The sequence below is a fragment of the Suricata suricatta genome, chromosome 12 (assembly GCF_006229205.1).
Source record: "Suricata suricatta isolate VVHF042 chromosome 12, meerkat_22Aug2017_6uvM2_HiC, whole genome shotgun sequence".
In the NCBI taxonomy this organism is placed as follows: Eukaryota; Metazoa; Chordata; class Mammalia; order Carnivora; family Herpestidae; genus Suricata; species Suricata suricatta.
The window spans coordinates 105,152,428-105,169,449 of record NC_043711.1 but is presented as its reverse complement, the minus strand read 5'-3'; the positions used below and the strand labels follow the sequence as shown (position 1 = coordinate 105,169,449).

The 17,022-nt window shown below is 65.1% G+C and overlaps 2 protein-coding genes across 3 annotated transcripts in view; both read right to left on the bottom strand.

Moving 5' to 3' along the window:
* Positions 1-7,545, bottom strand: part of COL9A3 (collagen type IX alpha 3 chain) — a 17,996-nt gene extending 10,451 nt beyond the window's left edge. For both annotated transcript variants that reach the window (XR_003901218.1, XM_029918134.1), the window contains exons 1-11: positions 6,522-7,545; positions 5,976-6,044; positions 4,823-4,858; positions 4,151-4,222; positions 3,548-3,601; positions 2,843-2,878; positions 2,596-2,619; positions 2,332-2,385; positions 1,935-1,988; positions 1,567-1,608; positions 276-332 (exon numbers count right to left, since the gene is read on the bottom strand). Coding sequence is in view for 1 of the 2 variants with exons in the window: in XM_029918134.1 (XP_029773994.1) it covers positions 276-332; positions 1,567-1,608; positions 1,935-1,988; positions 2,332-2,385; positions 2,596-2,619; positions 2,843-2,878; positions 3,548-3,601; positions 4,151-4,222; positions 4,823-4,858; positions 5,976-6,044; positions 6,522-6,593 (570 nt within the window). In the remaining variant the exon portion in view is untranslated. The remainder of the gene's footprint in view (positions 1-275; positions 333-1,566; positions 1,609-1,934; positions 1,989-2,331; positions 2,386-2,595; positions 2,620-2,842; positions 2,879-3,547; positions 3,602-4,150; positions 4,223-4,822; positions 4,859-5,975; positions 6,045-6,521) is intronic.
* Positions 7,546-9,914: 2,369 nt separating this feature from the next.
* Positions 9,915-16,984, bottom strand: OGFR (opioid growth factor receptor). The gene is made up of 7 exons (XM_029918137.1): positions 16,789-16,984; positions 14,679-14,747; positions 13,992-14,070; positions 13,103-13,181; positions 12,398-12,464; positions 11,739-11,887; positions 9,915-11,137 (listed from the first exon to the last, which is right to left on the bottom strand). The coding sequence occupies exons 2-7, from the start codon at positions 14,736-14,738 to the stop codon at positions 10,267-10,269; spliced, it is 1,305 nt and encodes a 434-aa protein (XP_029773997.1). The 5' UTR covers positions 14,739-14,747; positions 16,789-16,984; the 3' UTR covers positions 9,915-10,266.
* Between the last annotated feature and the right edge of the window lie 38 nt (positions 16,985-17,022).

Below are 17,022 nucleotides of genomic sequence, written 5' to 3'. Positions count from 1 at the left end.
CCCCCCCCCCCCCCCCCCCCCCCCCCCCCCCCCCCCCCCCCCCCCCCCCCCCCGGCTCCAGTGTCACACCGTGCAGGCCTGTTAACAGGCCATACGGGGTGGGGCATAGGTGTGGGGCCAGAGCAAAGCCCCAGGCCAGCCTTCCTTTCTTCCTGGAACAGCCAGGGTGGGCTTCCTGGAACCCCGTCTCCCCCCAACTCCCCTCCAGATCTGAGGCGCTCCTGTGGGCCGCGGTGGTGGGCTTGGGTCTGAGTTACCCTGTGGCCGCCACTCACCTTGAACCCTGGCATTCCTGGGGGCCCAGGAGGGCCTGGTGGGCAGATGGCTGGGCACTGTTGGAAAGGAGAGTGGTCAGAGTGGGACCTGACGCTGAGGTCAACACCCAGGGGCCTGAGACCAGGGAAGGGGCCTCAGGCCACACCAGGGCCTCTGGGGAGCCGACGGGTCCGCACTCCGTGGGCCTGTGGGACGCAGCACAGAGCCGGGTCTCAGGTGCCCGGGCCCTCGCAGACTTGCACTAGGAGCCAGCATGGTAGCTGCTGGCTCCACAAAGGGGCTTCACTGGGGCGCCTGGGGGCTCAGTCGGTTGAGGCTCCAACTTCAGCTCAGGTCATGATCTCACGGTTTGTGGGTTCGAGCCCCCACTTTGGGCTCTGTGCTGACAGCTCAGAGCCTGGAGCCTGCTCCCCGCTCCCCCACTCATAGTGAGTCTCTGTCTCTCAAAAATGAATAAACGTTAGAAACATTTTTGTAAATAAAAAAACAAAGGGGCCTTCATTCGTGTTCCTGGCAGCAAACCTCAGGCCAAGCTCTCATCAGTGCACAAAAGCGCTCTAGGAACGGACAGGCGCCCTGCAGACACCGGCAGGGTGCTCCGCGCCCAGGGCGCGGGAACCCCGAGGGAGGGCGCCGGGGCCCCTAATCACCCCACGGTTCCCCCGGCACAGAGCCGGGGCCCTCGAGCTCTGGCCTGCTGCCCCTGCGCTGGCCCGCGGCCAGAGTCCCGGCCGGTCTCCCTCCCTCTGGGACGCCCCCTGGTCACACACTCGGGACACGAGGGCGGAGCCCAGAGCCCTGGCAGCAGGCAGGTGACCCTCCAGCAGTGCTGGACATTGACCCGCCCCAGACGCGGTCCTTTTTTTCACAGCAGTGACAAAGCTCACAGGTAAGCGTGAGTCCCAGAGGCTGGTCCGTAGCGGCCTCTGCTGAGGAAGCCCTCGGGGCCGCCCAGGGCAGAGGCCGCGGGCCGCGTGGGGCTGAGCGCTCCGAGCCCAGCCGGCCAGGGACCGGCTGGTGTCTACAGTCTGCTTCCGTTTTACTAGATTCCCATTCACACTGCTGGGAGCAGGGCTGGGGGAGGGGGAAGGGCCAGGGCTGGGAGGGGAGGGGAGTGCACAGGCAACGAGCGGAGTTGGTGCGCCGAGGCTGGTCCAGGAGCTGGTGCCATCCACATGGACCAGGGGTAGGAAACAGGGCTTGGGGTCCCCGAGACGGTGGGCGGGGCCGGGTCCCCCGCCCCACAGGACAGGCACCCCACCCCCTTCATAAATGGCTGTGAGTACTCACCTGCAGGTCAGTAGCGCCTTCAGGGAGGACCCCTGGGTGACCCTGGGACACAAAGACAGTGGACTTGGACATTGCAGCCCCCACCCTCCTGCCACCCAGCACTCTGGGACCCCCCAGGCGACTGGGGCCCTCCATGCCCCACGTGGCCAGTCTGGGCACTAACGACAGAAACCACCTTCTCTTTGGGGGGGGTGGCCCCTGGGCCGGAGCCCTGCCTGTCCCCACATCGGCCCTGGGCTCCGCCCATGTCTGGGAAGTGGATGGGAGTCACCACAGGGGTGGCTGGGGGCCCTGGGGACAGGAGAGCCGTGCCATCGGTGCCTGGCACTGCCCCAGAGAAGTTTTGGGGTCCTCTGCCCAGTACTTACAGGGGCTCCAGGAGGTCCTGGGGGGCCAGGGGGGCCCGGTAGTCCCGAGGGTCCCTGGGGGGTGGGTTATGACGTTAGGCAGAGTGGGACCAGCCTCTGCCTCCCTGTGCCCTCACGGGGACACTCCCACTCTGCCCCCACCCCCGCCTGGCCTGTGCACATGTCCACAGCCCATCTCAAGGCCTAATCTGTGTTTGCCCCTGAATGTCACTTGGGGTTTCCATCAAGGGCCATGAGAAAGGAAATGGGGGAGGAGGAGGGTGGAAGGGGGGAGGGGAAGAGGGTGGGAAGGGAAGGAGCAGAGGTGGGAAGAAGCTCCTGGTGGTTGAATTGGGGGTGCCCCAGGGGGCAAGGCCCTTTCTCAGAGTAGGGGGGAGGGGCAGGGCCAGCCACTCACCGGGGGGCCCCGGAGGCCAGCTCCACCAGGGACACCGCTCACTCCGGCCTCTCCCTGGGGGCAGGGGGAAGGACATGAGAAACAGGGCTACACCTACACACCCACAGAACTCTGAGGACCCCCCTGCAAGGCTGGTCTGCCCCCTCTGGAGGGACAGGATATGGGGCGGGGGGAGCCCAGCCCCAGTTTGGGACATGGCAGCCAGCCAGACTCCGAGTGTGGGGGGCACGCTGGGGGGGGGGCCGCGAGGGGGGCAGTACTCACCGGGGGTCCGGGGAGGCCTTTGCCCTGCAGTGCCAAGCACGGGGTCAGAACATGGTGGGGCAGGACCCGCTTGCCCTCCACCCGCCACCCGCCCCTAAGATAGGAGGGTTTTAGGAGGGGGCCCTCCCTTCAGGGAGAGAGGGTACAGCCCGGAGCCAGGCCTGGAGGGACAGCTCCCTAGGGGCTCCCGCCCCTGGTCAGACCCTCGGCTACTCAAAGTCCCACTTCGAGGGGGAATGATACTCACCCCCAGCCCGGGGGGCCCCGGGGGGCCCAGACTTCCCTGCAGAAGGAAAGAGTGTCAGAGGGGTTGAGCCCAGGCACCCAGGACTCTGTGTGTAAACATGTCCCCCTCCCCTCCTCTGAAGTGGGGGCTCTCCGTTTTATAGAAGACTGAGCCCTGGAGGGGCCTTGGAGGCCCAGTGGCCAGGGACGGGTCTTTTGCCAATAATCCTGCTGAGAAAAACCCATCCAGACTGTTGGAAATGAATGCAGGAAGCAGCCCAGAGCAGGCAGGGCACATGCCCAGGAATGCCTAGCACTAGGGCTGACCTGAGCCCCTCAAGAGGGCCCCAGCCCATCCCTCCAAGAAGCCTTCCGGGGAACCCACCTCTAAGGTCCCTGAGGGTTTGGCCTCAGCCCACAAGAGGGAGCCCAGAACCCTGGGCAGCCAGGCCCTCTCCGTCCTTTCCTGGAGGCATAGGCCCCGGTCTGAATGCCGGGACAGCTTCAGCAGGGCCCGTGTGCCACACGTGGGCTGGCCACTTGTCACCCCGTGCCCACCTCCCTTCTCTGGCCTCCACATCAGCGCACACAGGGGGCCCCACCGGCCCAGTCATGGGATGTCCCTGCTGCCTCGGGGCCCCCAGCCTTGTGGACAGTGCTCAGCCCAGCGCCCCTGTTGGGGACCTCACTCCTGAGCAGAGCCATTCAACTCGGGGCAGGCACTGACCCGTTCTCCAGGTGCGCCCTTGGGGCCGGGTGGTCCATCCTGCCCTGTCAGACCCTGGGGAGAGAGGCAGAGGGAGGGCTGGAGGGGTCCCGCTCCCCCAGAGGGCACTCTCCTAACTAAAATGGGTGCAGGGATTGGAAAGAACCCTGCAGGCGGCCCCTTCCTCTCCTGGAGTGCCCGGAGGCTGGGGGAGGTGAGGGGCCGGTGGGCCAAGCGGGCGGGACACGTCCCTCCTCAGAGCTGTGGCCCTCACAAGCCCACCTGGTCCTGGGGCCGAGGCCATGAGCCCTGAGGACAAACAGCCAGCCTGGGGCTCAGAGGGGCCCAGATGCCCAGGTAAACAAGAGCCGGAGCGTTCTCACCCCTGTGGCGAGTGGCTCTGTCCTCGGCCAGCTGCCAGGGCTGAGGGATCTGGGATGCAGGCCAAGGGACCCCTGCTGGGGGATGTCCGGAGACTCTCTTGGGACCGAGAAGGCCCAGCGGGAGAACCACAATTAAACTTGACTCTAGGGATTCAGCCCCTCCAGGTCCCGGCTCAGGGGAGGAGGAGGAAGGGGGGGTCATGGGAGAGGGGGAGGGGGAGGCAGGGGCGGGCACACTCACGTCCACACCAGGCAGTCCTGGGAGCCCAGCCTCCCCTGGTTTTCCTGGCTTCCCTGGGGCCCCTTTTGGTCCCTGGAGGAAGGAGGGGCGGACAGAGGCGTGAGGGCAGGTGCAGCCCGGAGCCTTGGCCTTCCCCAATAAGACTCATGTTTTTCAGCTGGGGCGCCGCCCACTAATTAGAGAGCGGCTCTGCTCGCCAGGGCCCAGCAGCGGGCTTCCCCGTGGACCCCCACCCAGCTGGGGCTCAGCCTCCCACCGCATTGGCCCCAGCAGGTGCCCTCCCCTCCCCCACTTCCTCAATCACCTCGGCAGGACATTCACCTCGATGCTTTGTTCACCTTCTGCTGTGGTAACCCCAGCCGAGGGCCAGCGAGTACCTCTGTGGGATCCCAGTGCACCCCAGGACCCCCAATTCCTGAGCCTGAGCAGCTCTGTGAAAGCTCAGGGCCCCCTAACCGGCTGTGGCAGCCTGGCCCACCTGGCACAGGCCCAAAGAGAGTCTCAAAGCCAGCCCCCCCCCCCCCCCCCCCCCCCCCCCCGTGACACCCGGAATCCGCCCCCTTCCTGTCTCCTGCGTGGCAGGCAACCCAGGGCGCAGTGTGGTGGGAAGGGGGCACCAATGGCCTGTCTGTCCTAGGTCCACCCCTCCCCTCGCCGTAGCTGGACACTCACCGGGGACCCTGGCAGACCCGGAGGCCCAACTTCTCCCTGCAGAGGGGAAGACACCCACATGTGACCAAGCGTCCCCTGAAGACCCCAGCCCAGGGGAGCAGAGACCCAAGAGAGGGCATGGGACTCCCCTGCCCCCAACCTCATCCACATCTAGGGGGCCCCTCCTCTAGGGCCAGACACGACCCCCGGGAAGGAAGCCCCACCCCTCCACCAGCCTGAGAAGCCTCAGAAGGTGGGCCACAGCCCCTCAGACCTGCAGAGGCCCAGGGGGGACCCACCCCGGTGACCACTAGGCCTGAGACCCTTGGAGTGAGGCTTCCAGGCCAGGTTTTAGGTGGAATCCTCCCCAGAAGAAACAACAGGACTTCTGCCAGCCTGGAGGTCTTGGGGGGGGGGCGTGGCCCAGCCCCAGTGGGAGGGGGCCAGCACAGTTCCGCCTGGGTCCAGGGTCCAATGTGGCCATTCTGCCCCACCCTGCCCTATGGGGCAGGGTCAGCCGGGGTTGGTGTGGATACGAGACTCTGGGCAATCTAGGGCCTCGGGGACTCAGAAAGAGCCTGAGGATTGATCAAGGGGGCCTTCTGAGGTATATTACGGGCGAAGGGGTCCTGGGACAGGTCCCTGCCTTTCGTGGAGGTGGCCGGATGAGGGGGGGTTCACCCAGATGGTCCTAGGGGAGGTCGGCTGTGGAGTTTCAGCTGCCTCCCTGCACTGATGGGGCCACACTTGACCTGGGGCACCCCTGAGGACGGCACCTCCAGGGCAGAGCCAGCCCAAGCCCCCCACCCAAAGCTGACTCCAGCCCCCAGCCAGCCTCCAAGAAGACCCTCAGGGGGCCAGTCCCACACCTCCACCCGGAGGCCCTCAGGATACAGGAGCAAGGGTCCCTCTGGGGACCCGGAGGCACACTCATCAGTGCCAACATTCCCAGGCCAAAGACTAGCGTGCACCCCTACCTGCTCTGGGGACTTGATCCCTGCGGGGTGAGCCCTGAGCTGGAACAAGGACCGTCTTTGTCCCTTTTCACACCCCACACCCCGCTTCACCCCAGCCCTGAGAGTGGGACTTAGTTTTGTCTCCATCACGTCTGGGGGCTCAGAAAGGTTGGGGCCAGACTAGAACCCCACGGAGCCCTCCCCACCCCCAAACTCACATCAATGCCGTCCTTGCCCGGCTTCCCAGGTGGCCCTTGGGGGCCCGGGGGGCCTTGGGGTCCCACTTTCTGAAATGGAGAAGTGTCACGATGCAGCTGTGCCCTCCCACCCCCTCGCGCGGTCAGCCCAACAGAGCGCCCCTGCTCCCCTGCCTCAGAGACCCCGGAGCCTGGGGCCGGCCGGCTCCGCGCCCGGGTCCTCCAGCGGCAGGGGCCGCCCCGCAGGGCGCCTCAGGGAACAAAGGCGACTTTGTGTCTGGCTGGTGGCAGCAGCAACTCGGCTGGGTGAGGACAGGCAACCTCCTGGGCTCGTATGCGAAGCGTCTCGGCGTCCGTGAGGGCTCGCACCAGACTCTGCCCCGCGGCGGGGTGGGCGACGGGCGTCGAGGCTGAGCCGGCGGCCCGGAGCGTCCCGGATCGTCGGAGTTCCCGACTCGCTGGCCCAGCGGGAGGGGAGGGTGGTCCCCCGGCTGCCCTGCTCGACGCCCCGACTCGGAGCCCGGGACTCCCACCCTGGCCGCCGGCGGCTCTCCAGCCCGCGCTCACCTGCGCCTCGGTCACGGTCGCGGCCAGGAGCTGCCCGAGCAGGAGCAGGGCCAGGGAGGGGGCTCCGGCCATGGCTGCAGCCGCGCTCTGAGCGGCGGCAGCGGCCGGCGGTGGCCTGGGCCCCGGCGGCGGGCGGGGCGGGCGGTGGGCTGGGCGCCAGTTCCCGCCCCGACGCCAGTGCACAAGCCCCCCATTCAGCAGGGCCCACCTGGGGCCCCCGCGCCGCCTCTCGCCGCCCTGCCGCGGCCAGGGGCAAAAAAGAGACCCAGTGGCATTTTTTGGCTGGCCTCTGAGTTAAAATTACCCCGAGACTGAGAAGTTACACACACACACCTTTTAGCAAAAAAGAAAGAAGCCCTTTCACCACTTGCGCCTCAAGCGGGGCGTAGGGAGGGGACAGCCCCACGCTGAAGGGCTCCTTTCGAGCCGGGGCAGCCCCAGCCTAGAACAGGGTGACCTCCCCAGGATCCTGAGTGGGACTGAGGCTGCCCACGGCCCAGGAAGACCCCCCAGAGAGGGCAAGGACCCCTGTGGGGGGGGGCAGGCCAAGCCACACCTCTGGCTCCCGCTGCCCTATGGTGCCCTGGCAAAGTCTGGGGCCGTGCCTGCTCGATGTGGGGACATCTCCCACCCAGGGCCTCCCCCAAACTGTAACAATTCTGAGCTGTCCACCCATGGCATCTGTCACCGGCAAAGGGCAGGCCCTTGCCTAGCACTGCGCACCCCAAGAGAGAGCAGAGTGGTGCCCCTGGCAGAGAAGGAAGCGCCAGCAAGGGCCCTGGGGCCTGAGCAAAGTTGGTGATGGCTGGACTCCAAGGCTGGTGTTGGTCTTTCCTGTGTATCACAGGGTTTGGGCAGCTCGGGGAGGGGCGGGGGTCACCAGATTTAGGCAAACTCTGCTTCGCCCTGGGCAGCAGGAACAGTAAGGTAAGGAGGCCGGGGGGCTCCATGGCCACCCGGGGGGACTCTCAAATATCCAGGCCACCTACAGGCCCATTGGATTTGCAGGATCCCAGCCCTCCCCCCCCCCCCCAGGTGTCTGAATGTTTAGAATTCCCTGGGAAATGCTGCTTTTGGATTTAGGGCGTGCTGTATGAGCTCCTGTTTCTTTTTTCTTTTTCCCTCCCCTCCCCTCCTCTGCCCCCCCCCATTCCCTTTCCTTCTTCCTCCCTTCCTTCCTGCTTCCCTCTCTTCCCTTCTTTCCTACACTAGTCAAGTGCAAAGGGCGAGGTGGGGAAAGAGCAGAACGCAGAGTCCCATCTGTAGCTGACTATGGACAATGAAGAAAACTCACAGCCTCCAGACCAGCCTGGACAAGCTTCTTTTCTGTCGGTGGAGCTCAGGACTCCGGGGGGTGCTGTTGGTTTACCTGGGGGACAGCAGGTGATAAGCGGAAGGGACAGACCAGGGAGGCAGACGGACTGAGCCTAGAATCTCATCTGACTGCCAGGGGAGGGGCGGGGGGAGACTGGCTGCCCCTCAGTTGCAAGGGTGCATGTGAATTCCCTCCTGAAGGGCCAAGACAGGGGCACAGGCTCTTGCCCTCCGGCAGAGTCTGGGGCACCTAGGAAATCTGTAAGAGTCACCTTGGGAGTCACCTTGGGATGGCGACCGAGCGGCCATTTCTCTGGGGGCTGGAGGAGAACCCTGTGCACAGACGACCCCCACCCCTCACCTGCAGACCTGGGATGTCCTGCCCCATTTGGAAACAGCCAATCATGAAGCTCCAGTTTTCCCCCACCCTGATGAGGCAGGTAACCTATCCTGTCCCGCTCTGACCCTAAAATGCCCTTACTTGGTAATCTGCCCCCCAAGACTAAACCCGAAACCCCCTCACCCTTAAAGCCCCGCCTCTCTCAAATCGGGGGTGACCTCCCTGACTCCCCACTCCCGGGGTCACGGAACCTCGCCCGGAATCCCAGATTCCAATCAAGGCTTTCTTGGCTCCATAACCTGGTCTCTTTCTTTCCTCTGTCTCTGCCTCCATCTATTAAATCTTACAACATCCTCAGACAGCAGGGTGGGGGTTGGGGGCCAGCCTGTCCACCCCCCCAACAAGTCCATGGCCTGGGGACCAAGACTGTCCTTACCCACTGACCCCCCACTCCGTCCCTCCTGCCTGGCCCCAGACCCGCACCACCTCCCCCCTATGTGGGACCAGACTCAGAGGAAGCCCAGCTGGCCCGCACCTGGGTCAAGGGCATGACCCGGAGTCTGAAACCCTCCTCTCCCCTTCACCCCGAGCCCGTCCTCAGCTCCACTCAGTCCCTCCCCTAGCTGCTCCGGCCCCTGGTCCTGATGCCCCAGCAGCCACGGGGGGCCAGGGCTGGCCTCGTGCAGGTGCCCCAGGCGGAGCCAAAGCCTCGTCTTCTCAGGCCGTCACTTTCTGGTCGCTCAGAGCCCACTGCTGGGCACGGAAGCCTCGCCCGGAGTCGCTCCAATGGGATTTCCCTCCCTCCCACGCTGGGGTTTGAGCTTCTGCATTGAGCCTCGCTCCGTACTGTTCACACTGAGGACTCTGACCGACAGGGGGTCAGTGGGACCCCGCTGAAGCCTCACACTCCTCTTGGTGCGTTAGTTTCCCCTCCGTGGTAGAAACTGCATCACTGGAGCCAAACCGGAGTTCAGGCCCCTGGACCCCTACCCCTTCCAGCAGACCGGGGGCGGGTGGGGAGGAGGGCCCGCAACCTAGGACACACCCCTCCCCACCTCCAGCCTGGGCTTGCACTGGCTCCCAAAGGACTTCCAGTCTGCGCAGCCTCCCCACCTGGACGGGAGCTGGCTGGCAGGGCTTTCTGTGAGAACTGAGGAGTCCAAGTCGCAGCTGGTCACTCTTGGGGTGAGCTGGGCTTCCTTCTCCCGCCCCCAGGAGAGCTGTGACCTTCGTCACTTACTTCCCTTGTTCCACATCAAGCATGCGGCCCTCTGCAGTCTCCTCACCCCACTGGTGTTGACGTAGAGTGGCCAGTGTGTCGGGAAGCGGGGGTCCCAGCCTGAGAGCCAGCCGTGCCTTGAGGATCAGGAAGCGTGTCGCGCCCACGCCAGGTCAGAGGGGTCCAGAGGTCGTGGGAAGGCTGTGTCTTGGTGTGGAGGGCTGCCAGAGTAGGGGCAGAGGGCATGATCTTGCTCCCCGAGGCCCGACGCCGTGCCGCATGTCAGCGCGGGCAAAGGCCCTGTCTGGACCCATGGCACGCCAAGCCACTGCTCACCCCACACGGCCCACCCAGGGGGGCTGCGCCCGGGTCCCCAGACTTAAACTAGTGACAAAAGGCAGCCAAGGGACTAAGTGCCTGGAGCCAGAGGCCCCGGGAGGCTGTGTGGTCAAGGTGCTTGTTGGGGGAGTGTCCAGGGGCCACCATTGCTGTGCTCCCCAGAGCAGTCCAGACCCCCACATTCAAAGTCAAAGGAGTTTATTCAGAAAAGGCTTCGGTACCAGACTAAGAAAATGAGCCCATTCCCACCCCCTAGACCCTTGAGGGCCAATTTACAAAGGTGTGTGTGTGTGTGTGAGAGAGTGAGTGAGTGATGGAGGGAGGCAGGAAGTGAGCTGGAGGTAAGTATCCGGAAGTCCTGGCCCTTCCGGGAGAGGGAACTTCTCCTTTCATGGCTGCAGTGACCATGAGGGACAGGCCAGTCTGGCACGGTGCTGGGAACAGCAGACAATGTGGCTCCCGAGACCCGCGGCAGGGCAGGGCCGGGCCAGGGTCCCTAGGCCCCCGTTCCCTTAAGGCTTTCTGGGTTTGGCCTAAGGCGGCACCTCTGCTTCCTTATCTACCGAGGCTTCGGTGGTGGCCAAGCTCCCAGGGGCACCCTGCTCTAGCTCTGCCCTGTCCCCTGCCTCCTCCACCCCGTTCTCATTCTCTCTGGCCTCGGGGCACCCTGGCAGGGCGCAGGGCTGGGTGGGGGCTGGGGGCTCAGCCTCACCACCTGCGCCCACCGAGTCACCACTCCGGGGGACCTGATCGACCTTCCTTCTCTTCCTCACCTCCTCGGCCACCTTGGTCCCCGGGGGCTGGCTGCCCAATTCTTGGGTCTCCTGGCTCAGGCCGCCCTGGCTGAGGGCGCAACCCTCCAGGTTCAGGGCGATCCTCTCCACCTCTGAGGCGCTCTGGGCGCCCGGCTCCCCCGGGGCCTGTTCCCGCCGGTTGGCATCCAGCTTCCTCTTCTTGCTCTCCTTGGGGCTTGGAGGCTCCGGGGCCCCCTCCCCCCGGCCCCCCGCCTCCCCTCCCTGGTCCCTGGGCCCCCCAGGCGCGCTGCTCTGTCCAGAGGCGGCGGCCCCAGGGAGAGGGTCCGGGTCCCCGGCGCCCCCCTCCCCCTCCCCCTCCCCCGCGGGCGGGTCCGGCCGCAGCCTCCGCAGCTTGTCGTGCGGCCCCCACACGAACTTGCGGCGCGGCCGGAAGTGCTGCCAGGCGAAGCGCAGCAGCTGGCGGCGCTGGCGCGGGCAGCGCACGCTGAACACGAAGTAGTCCAGGGCGCTCTGGCGCACGGCCGGCAGCTCGCGGCGCACCAGCGTCTCCTCCAGGAAGAAGCGCGCCAGCGGCGCCTGGTAGCGCTCCAGGCCCAGCTCGCCCAGCGACTTGAGGATGCGCGTGATGCGGAGGTTGTTGTGGCTGTGCCTGCGGGCCGGAAGCGGAGGGCGCTGGCGATGGGGGTGGGGCGGCCAGGGCCCTCCCTCCTCCTCCCTCTCCTCCCAGAAAGCTCCATCCCGCCCTCTCATCCTCCCCACCCCCTCCCCGTGCCCCCACCCCAGTCCTGGAGAAAACAGCCTGTGCCCTGGGACCTTGCAGGTGGGGATCCTGATGCATCTCCTAGAAGGGAGCTGCCCTCTGGGCCCCGTGGATCTCCCCCGCCCCCGTCCGCATGGCTGGAGGAGAGCCGGAGGCGTCCCCCCAGAGCATGGGGCCTGTGACCCACGTGCAGGGGTGCTGGTGTCAGCAGCAGACCCACCCGGTGCTTCACACCAGGGAGGAGGGCCGTGCCTGCCAAGGTGAGGGTGCTGTGGGCATCCTGGCCCGCACCCCGGCAGAGGCGGCCCTGCTCACAGTGAAACTGATCCATTCTCAGGCCCCCATCAGGCGGGACCGCCCCCACCCTGCAAACAGGAGGGTGCTCAGAGACTGTCACCTGCCCACGCACCCCTTGAGTCCCCCCACAGCTGCCGGAACCCTAGCGTGGCCCCATCCTCCTCAGTGGCGGTGGGGAAGGGGCGGTGCTCACGAGTTGAGGTTCTGGAAGCGCGTCTGGTAGTTGTGTGCCCGGCGCAGCTGACCCGTGCTCCGGTCCTCCAGCTGGATGCCGTAGAAGCCCAGCATGAGCTCGTAGGCCTGGACCAGGCGATCCCTGACCTCCTTGGAGCTTTTGAATGCCTGGAACACACCCCCGAGGCCAGGGGGGAGCCCAGGGGTCATACCTGACGCTGCGGACTGGCCCACACCTCCCGCAGACCCCGACTCTTCTAAAGGGCTAGACTCAGACTTTCAGGGTAAAATGCCCGGGTGCAGGAGCCCAAAGAAGAATAAATAATGAAATTCTCTAAGCTGCTGTCGGGCTCCACCCGGGCCTGAAGCTTTGGCTTAGCCCCCAGAGGCTTGCAGCAGCTCAAGGGAGCACCGCAGGGGGAACCCTAGGGCCCGCCTCCCCAGACCCTTTCATCCCTCCAAGAGTGTCTTGCTCCAGCCCCAACCAGGTGTGAGGAAGCTCTCTTCACCCTGATTCTGCTCACAGCCCTGGCCCTGGGCTCCCCAACTTGAGGCAAACTGCTGGAGAAAGCCAGATTTCTCTAGAAGCCTGTGAGGGGCACCAGGGGGCAGAAGCAAGGACCAGCGGGGAGGGAGGGGCTCCCAGGGCAGGGGCAGCTGCCGGGGCTGAGGGCTCACCTCGACCTCCCGGAGCGTGAGGGGCTTGGCGTGCCAGTTCACTCCAGGTTCCCGCAGAGGAAACAGCCTGTGGGAGACACGGTCACAGCTCCCGGCCACGGCGCACATGCTGGGGGTTCCGGGGAGGCTCACCAGCCGCTCTGGGTTCGGAGCTCAACTCCGGGAGGGCCTGGCGGCATGAACCCATGTGTCGCGGGCCCTCACGAGGCAAAGCCAAGGGTGCGGGCAGGAAGGCTGCAGGGAGCCTGTTAGGGGCCAGGCACGGGATGGGTGCACCGCGACTGCGGGAGTCTCGGGGAGTGATCAGGTGATCAGCGGCGAGGCCGGCCCTCCAGCCACTGCCCAGGGCGGTCCAGGCATTCCTCATAATCCTGTGTTCTCCTTGTGTCTGGTCACTAACGCTGCACAACTATTCCCCACAATGCTCAGGGGCCTGGAAGAGGGCCCCGACAGGCCATCTTCAAATGCACACCGTGTTTGTGGGGCAGTGTCAAGGCCCTCCAAGGCAGCCATGCTGGCAAGGATCACCTCAAGCCACTTTCAAAGCCGGTCACCGTGGGGTCCACGTGGCTCTGCAGCCCCACGGGGCCTCTTGGCACTCGTGCCCGCCCCGGCAAGCCGGCCTATCCGCCGCTCTTCCCGCTTCCCGCTCCCGCTTTTGGCCTCAGAGGCGGTTACGACTGCCGCCCCGCCCCGCCCACTCACCACTGGATGTAGGAGTGATTCTCTTCTAGGACGTCATAATCCTCCCTCCAGTTCTGAAGAATGTCTTCAATGAAACAGCCTGGGGGTCCCGTGGGGAAAAGTCAGTGAGGAGCTGCTGGGGCCCCCCCCCTCCCCTCCTTTCTCGAGCTCCTCGGGGCTCCGAAGTGCATAGGTGTGTCGTGTGACCATAACCCCCAACCAAAGCTCGGTTTCTTTGCGGTCCAGACATGGACTCTGCTGCTGCCTGAGCACAGACCCGAGTGAGAGGGGCCACGCCGGGAGGGCCCAGAAGGACATGGGGGTCCCAGACCCCCACCTGTCTTTGCAGAAAGGGGGCCTCGCTGTCCCCTCCAAACCACAAGCCTGTTAGCTGGAACCCGACCTCAAACACGACCCAGTGGACCTTCCCTCCACCCCCGCCCCAGCCAGGTCTCCTGTAGGGCGGCCACTGTTTCTGCAAAGGGCCAGGCAGTGACTCTGAGGCCACGTGTCCTCAGTTGCCTCACGCACGCTGCGTGGTAGTGGGAAGGCGGCCACACCTGAACAAATGCGCGTGGGTGGGGGCCAGAGGAATCTCCCTCACGGTCACTCATAGTTCCATATAATTTTCACATCACAGAACATTTTCCACCTTGAGTTTTTTCTGACCATTTGGAAATGTATCAATCAGTCTTACTCGCCACTTGACATTTGCGGCTTTCCCACTAAAGCAGCAGACCTGAGTAGTGAGGGACACGGCCCTTCCCGGAGCTTCCCCTCAGCAGCCTCCAGGGGGCACTGCGGGGCAGGCCGAAAACCTCCGCCCGACAAGCCGCAGTCCCCAACAGGGCCCTAACGGAGCCACAGCCGCCCACCAGGACAGAGCGCAGGTGGCCCAGCAGACGCGCACCATTGGGCAGGAACCGGATCTCGTTTCTGTAGAAACTCAGGTTTGGCATGTCACCGTTGCCATCCCGTTCTATCAAATCCTGAAGGGCCAGAGAAAGTTGCCAGTCAAGACATCTCCAGAAATAGGCTGCCTCTGAGGGCCCCTCACACTAGAATGTTCCTGGGGGACAGGGCGTCTCCTCTTGGGCCCTCGAGCCTCCGGCATCCTGAAGGCCGGCGAAGACCCCGAGTTCCCAGCCTGGGCCGCTCACGCTGCAGGTGAGGACCAACCTCCACGCTAGGAGGACACCAGCTCACTCTGCCCACCACCCTCCCCTCCTCACCAGCACGGACCAGGCGGCAGGTCCCTCTCCTCTGTGCCCAAGGTGGCCCAGGGTTGTCTGACACGGTGCAGAGGGCAGGGGATGCGGGCAGCAGGAATGCCACCGACATGGGTCCCCACACGCAACGTCATGTGGATGGGCCACTCGCTGGTGCCGTCACCGCGCTTCAAAGGCAAGGGCCCTAAGGCTCAGAGAGGCCGACTGCTGTCCCGTCACCCCCTGCTTAGGCCAAGTGGGCCAGGGGGCCTTGTCTGAGGGAGGGGCTGATGGGCCATGTTGCCCCGATGGCCTTCCCCGGGTGGAGGGTGGGAGGCTGTCCCCCAGGCGGGCGGCTGAGGTGTGCAGGCGCCACTGCCGCTACGTACCGGGTAGTGGTGGCGGTACCTGCGCATGTCCCGCATGGCTCGCCAGTTTCGGGACCCCATCGTCCTGGTCTGGGGAGAGAAGAGACAGGTAAGCCCCCGTGGGAGACCCACCTCAAGCAAGCCCCTGTCCTGGTAAGAGCAGCAAGGACCCAGGTCGGCTGGCAACAAACCCAGAAGGGGCCAGAATGGGCGGAGCAAGGCCTGGCCCCTGCTGCCGCCCCAGCTCCCAGGACCCCAGGCCTGGCCCCTGGTGCCGCCCCAGCTCCCACGACCGTGGGGTGCAGCACTGCTCCCAGGCTCGAACTTCACTTCCTCCTCCCGTATTTGCCGGGGAACTCCATCTGGACCGCCTCCCCCAGTGCCTTCTCTCTGTGCCGTGCTCTAAGTCGCCACAAGGCTTGTGTCCCGAAGAGCAGTGGCCTCACAGCCCCAGGAGGCCCCCCAGACACTTGTCTGACAAACAAATGAATGACGGAGGCCCAGGGAACCAGGCCGGCCCCTGCCTCCGGCCCTCTGGGAGAGCCGGCGCAGGGGGACCCAGGGCTCCTCGCTGCCGCTATCTCTGCTGGCCAAGCACCCCAGGGTCCCGGGAAGGATAGAAGGTAACCTGCTGGCCAGGATGCTGGAGAAACACGGCTTGCCCCGCCCTCTGATAGGGTGGGAGGCGTGAGCGGGGCTGAGCCTGGCCTGAGGTCCGACAGGAGCCAGGGCAGGAGGAAGGGCCCAGGCCGCTCGGCCCCTGGCAGGAGTCTACAGGAGACAGCCCGTCCCAGGGAAAAACCTGGGCCCAGGGTCCTGTTAGGAGCAAGAGAGCACCGCAAAGGGAGTCAGGAGGCCGGGCCTGGCACTGTGCCCCTTGGCTTGACCCCCTCCCCACTCCCCAACATGCTCCAAATGGTTCTGAGCTCCTGCTGGCCTCTCTGCCCAACTCACAGAGCAGGGCGCGCTGGTGACGTCCTTGCTACCAGCCAAGGGCCAGAGGGGACACGGCAACTCAGCAGGGGCTGGCTCTACTGCCATCCCCAGGTCAGCTCCTCAGATGCCCGGACGACACAGGCCAGGACAAAGCACCACACGGCTGGCCCAGGTCCCAGTGTAGAAGTCAAGGCCTGTGGCATCTCCCAGGGTGACCCAGGTGGCCAGCGCACTGCCTTGGGAGTGGGGCCCATGGAGCTACACTGAGGACAGCATCCTCTGTCCCAATCTGGGTTCCAGCCAGCGGGCATCTGCCACAGAAGAGCTCCTGCCTGTGGCTCCTGGCCACTGCCCAGCCCGCTTCCTCCAGAAACTCATGCCTGCGCCTGATGTCACAGATGTGCTCAGCCTTCCCAGCAGGCCCAGGAGCCCCTGCGGGTCCCTCTCCCTGACCGCTGCACCACACAGCCAGAGCTCTCCTCTGTTCAGGGGAGAAGGCGGCCCAGGGATCACACAGGCTGGAATTCAAGACCCCAGAAACACACTGCCAATACATCATTCTCCACAAGTGACAGCTGTCACCTAGGTCCCGATACCACCTAGAACCCCAGCTGGGGCTGGCCTCCGCTGGGAAAGATGTGAGGCTCAGTGAGTACCGGACCCTGATCATGAGTAACAGAAGTAACCAGTAGGAATGAGAAGAAAATCAGCGGCAACAAAAGTAACTGATAGTAACAAGGAGTATCATCAGTGGAGGCAAAAGTAACCGCTGGTCACCTAGGTAATCAGTAGTAACAAAAGTAACAGCTGGCAATGACAAATAACCCGCCATAACTCGGAACCAAGAGTAACTGGTGCTAACAAGAGACCCAGCTGCCGCCCTGGCTCAGGCAAGTCACATAAATGTAGTCTCCAAGGCCACCTGCAAGAGGGTGGGAGGTCCCAGCGGGTGTGCGATGCACCCAGGGAAGAGCGATGGGGGAGGGGGCGGTCCGGGAGCAGGGTGGGGTGCTCCCTGAACAGCCAGCGGCAGAAGCAGGGGGCACCCAGAGGCAGCGGAGCTGGCCAGCACAGAGCGCTGGGATCTATTCAGAGAACAGAGCCCAGGGCCCAGAGGCGGTTAAGTGACAAGAGACCGGAGTCCAGAATGTGAGCGGGGCATCCGCTTCAGGAAGTGTCATCACACAACACGGACCTGAGAGTGGCCCTGGATCTCCCTGCAAGGTCCCCCCGGCTGGGCCAGAGCTGGCAAGCGCAGGACGGGCCGGATCTGAGTGTCCAGGGATCTTGAGGGGGGCTCGAGGGGGCCTGGGTCGGGGAGGGGGCGACAGCCGGACAGGGAGGGCCAGCCCCCAAGCCAGGTCTCCCGGGGCGAGGGCGGCCTTCCCGGAGCGGGGCCTCCCCCACCTCGCGGCGGCCGGGTGGGTGC

Bases quoted from the DNA above. Each gene is read 5' to 3' on its own strand.
- OGFR (XM_029918137.1), bottom strand. From the start codon at position 14,738: ATGGGGTCCCGAAACTGGCGAGCCATGCGGGACATGCGCAGGTACCGC. The intron at 13,182-13,991 runs GTGCGCGTCTGC...CGGGACCCCCAG, and splicing joins GATCCGGTTCCTGCCCAATG to GCTGTTTCATTGAAGACATT. The intron at 12,465-13,102 runs GTGAGTGGGCGG...TGTCTCCCACAG, and splicing joins AATCACTCCTACATCCAGTG to GCTGTTTCCTCTGCGGGAAC.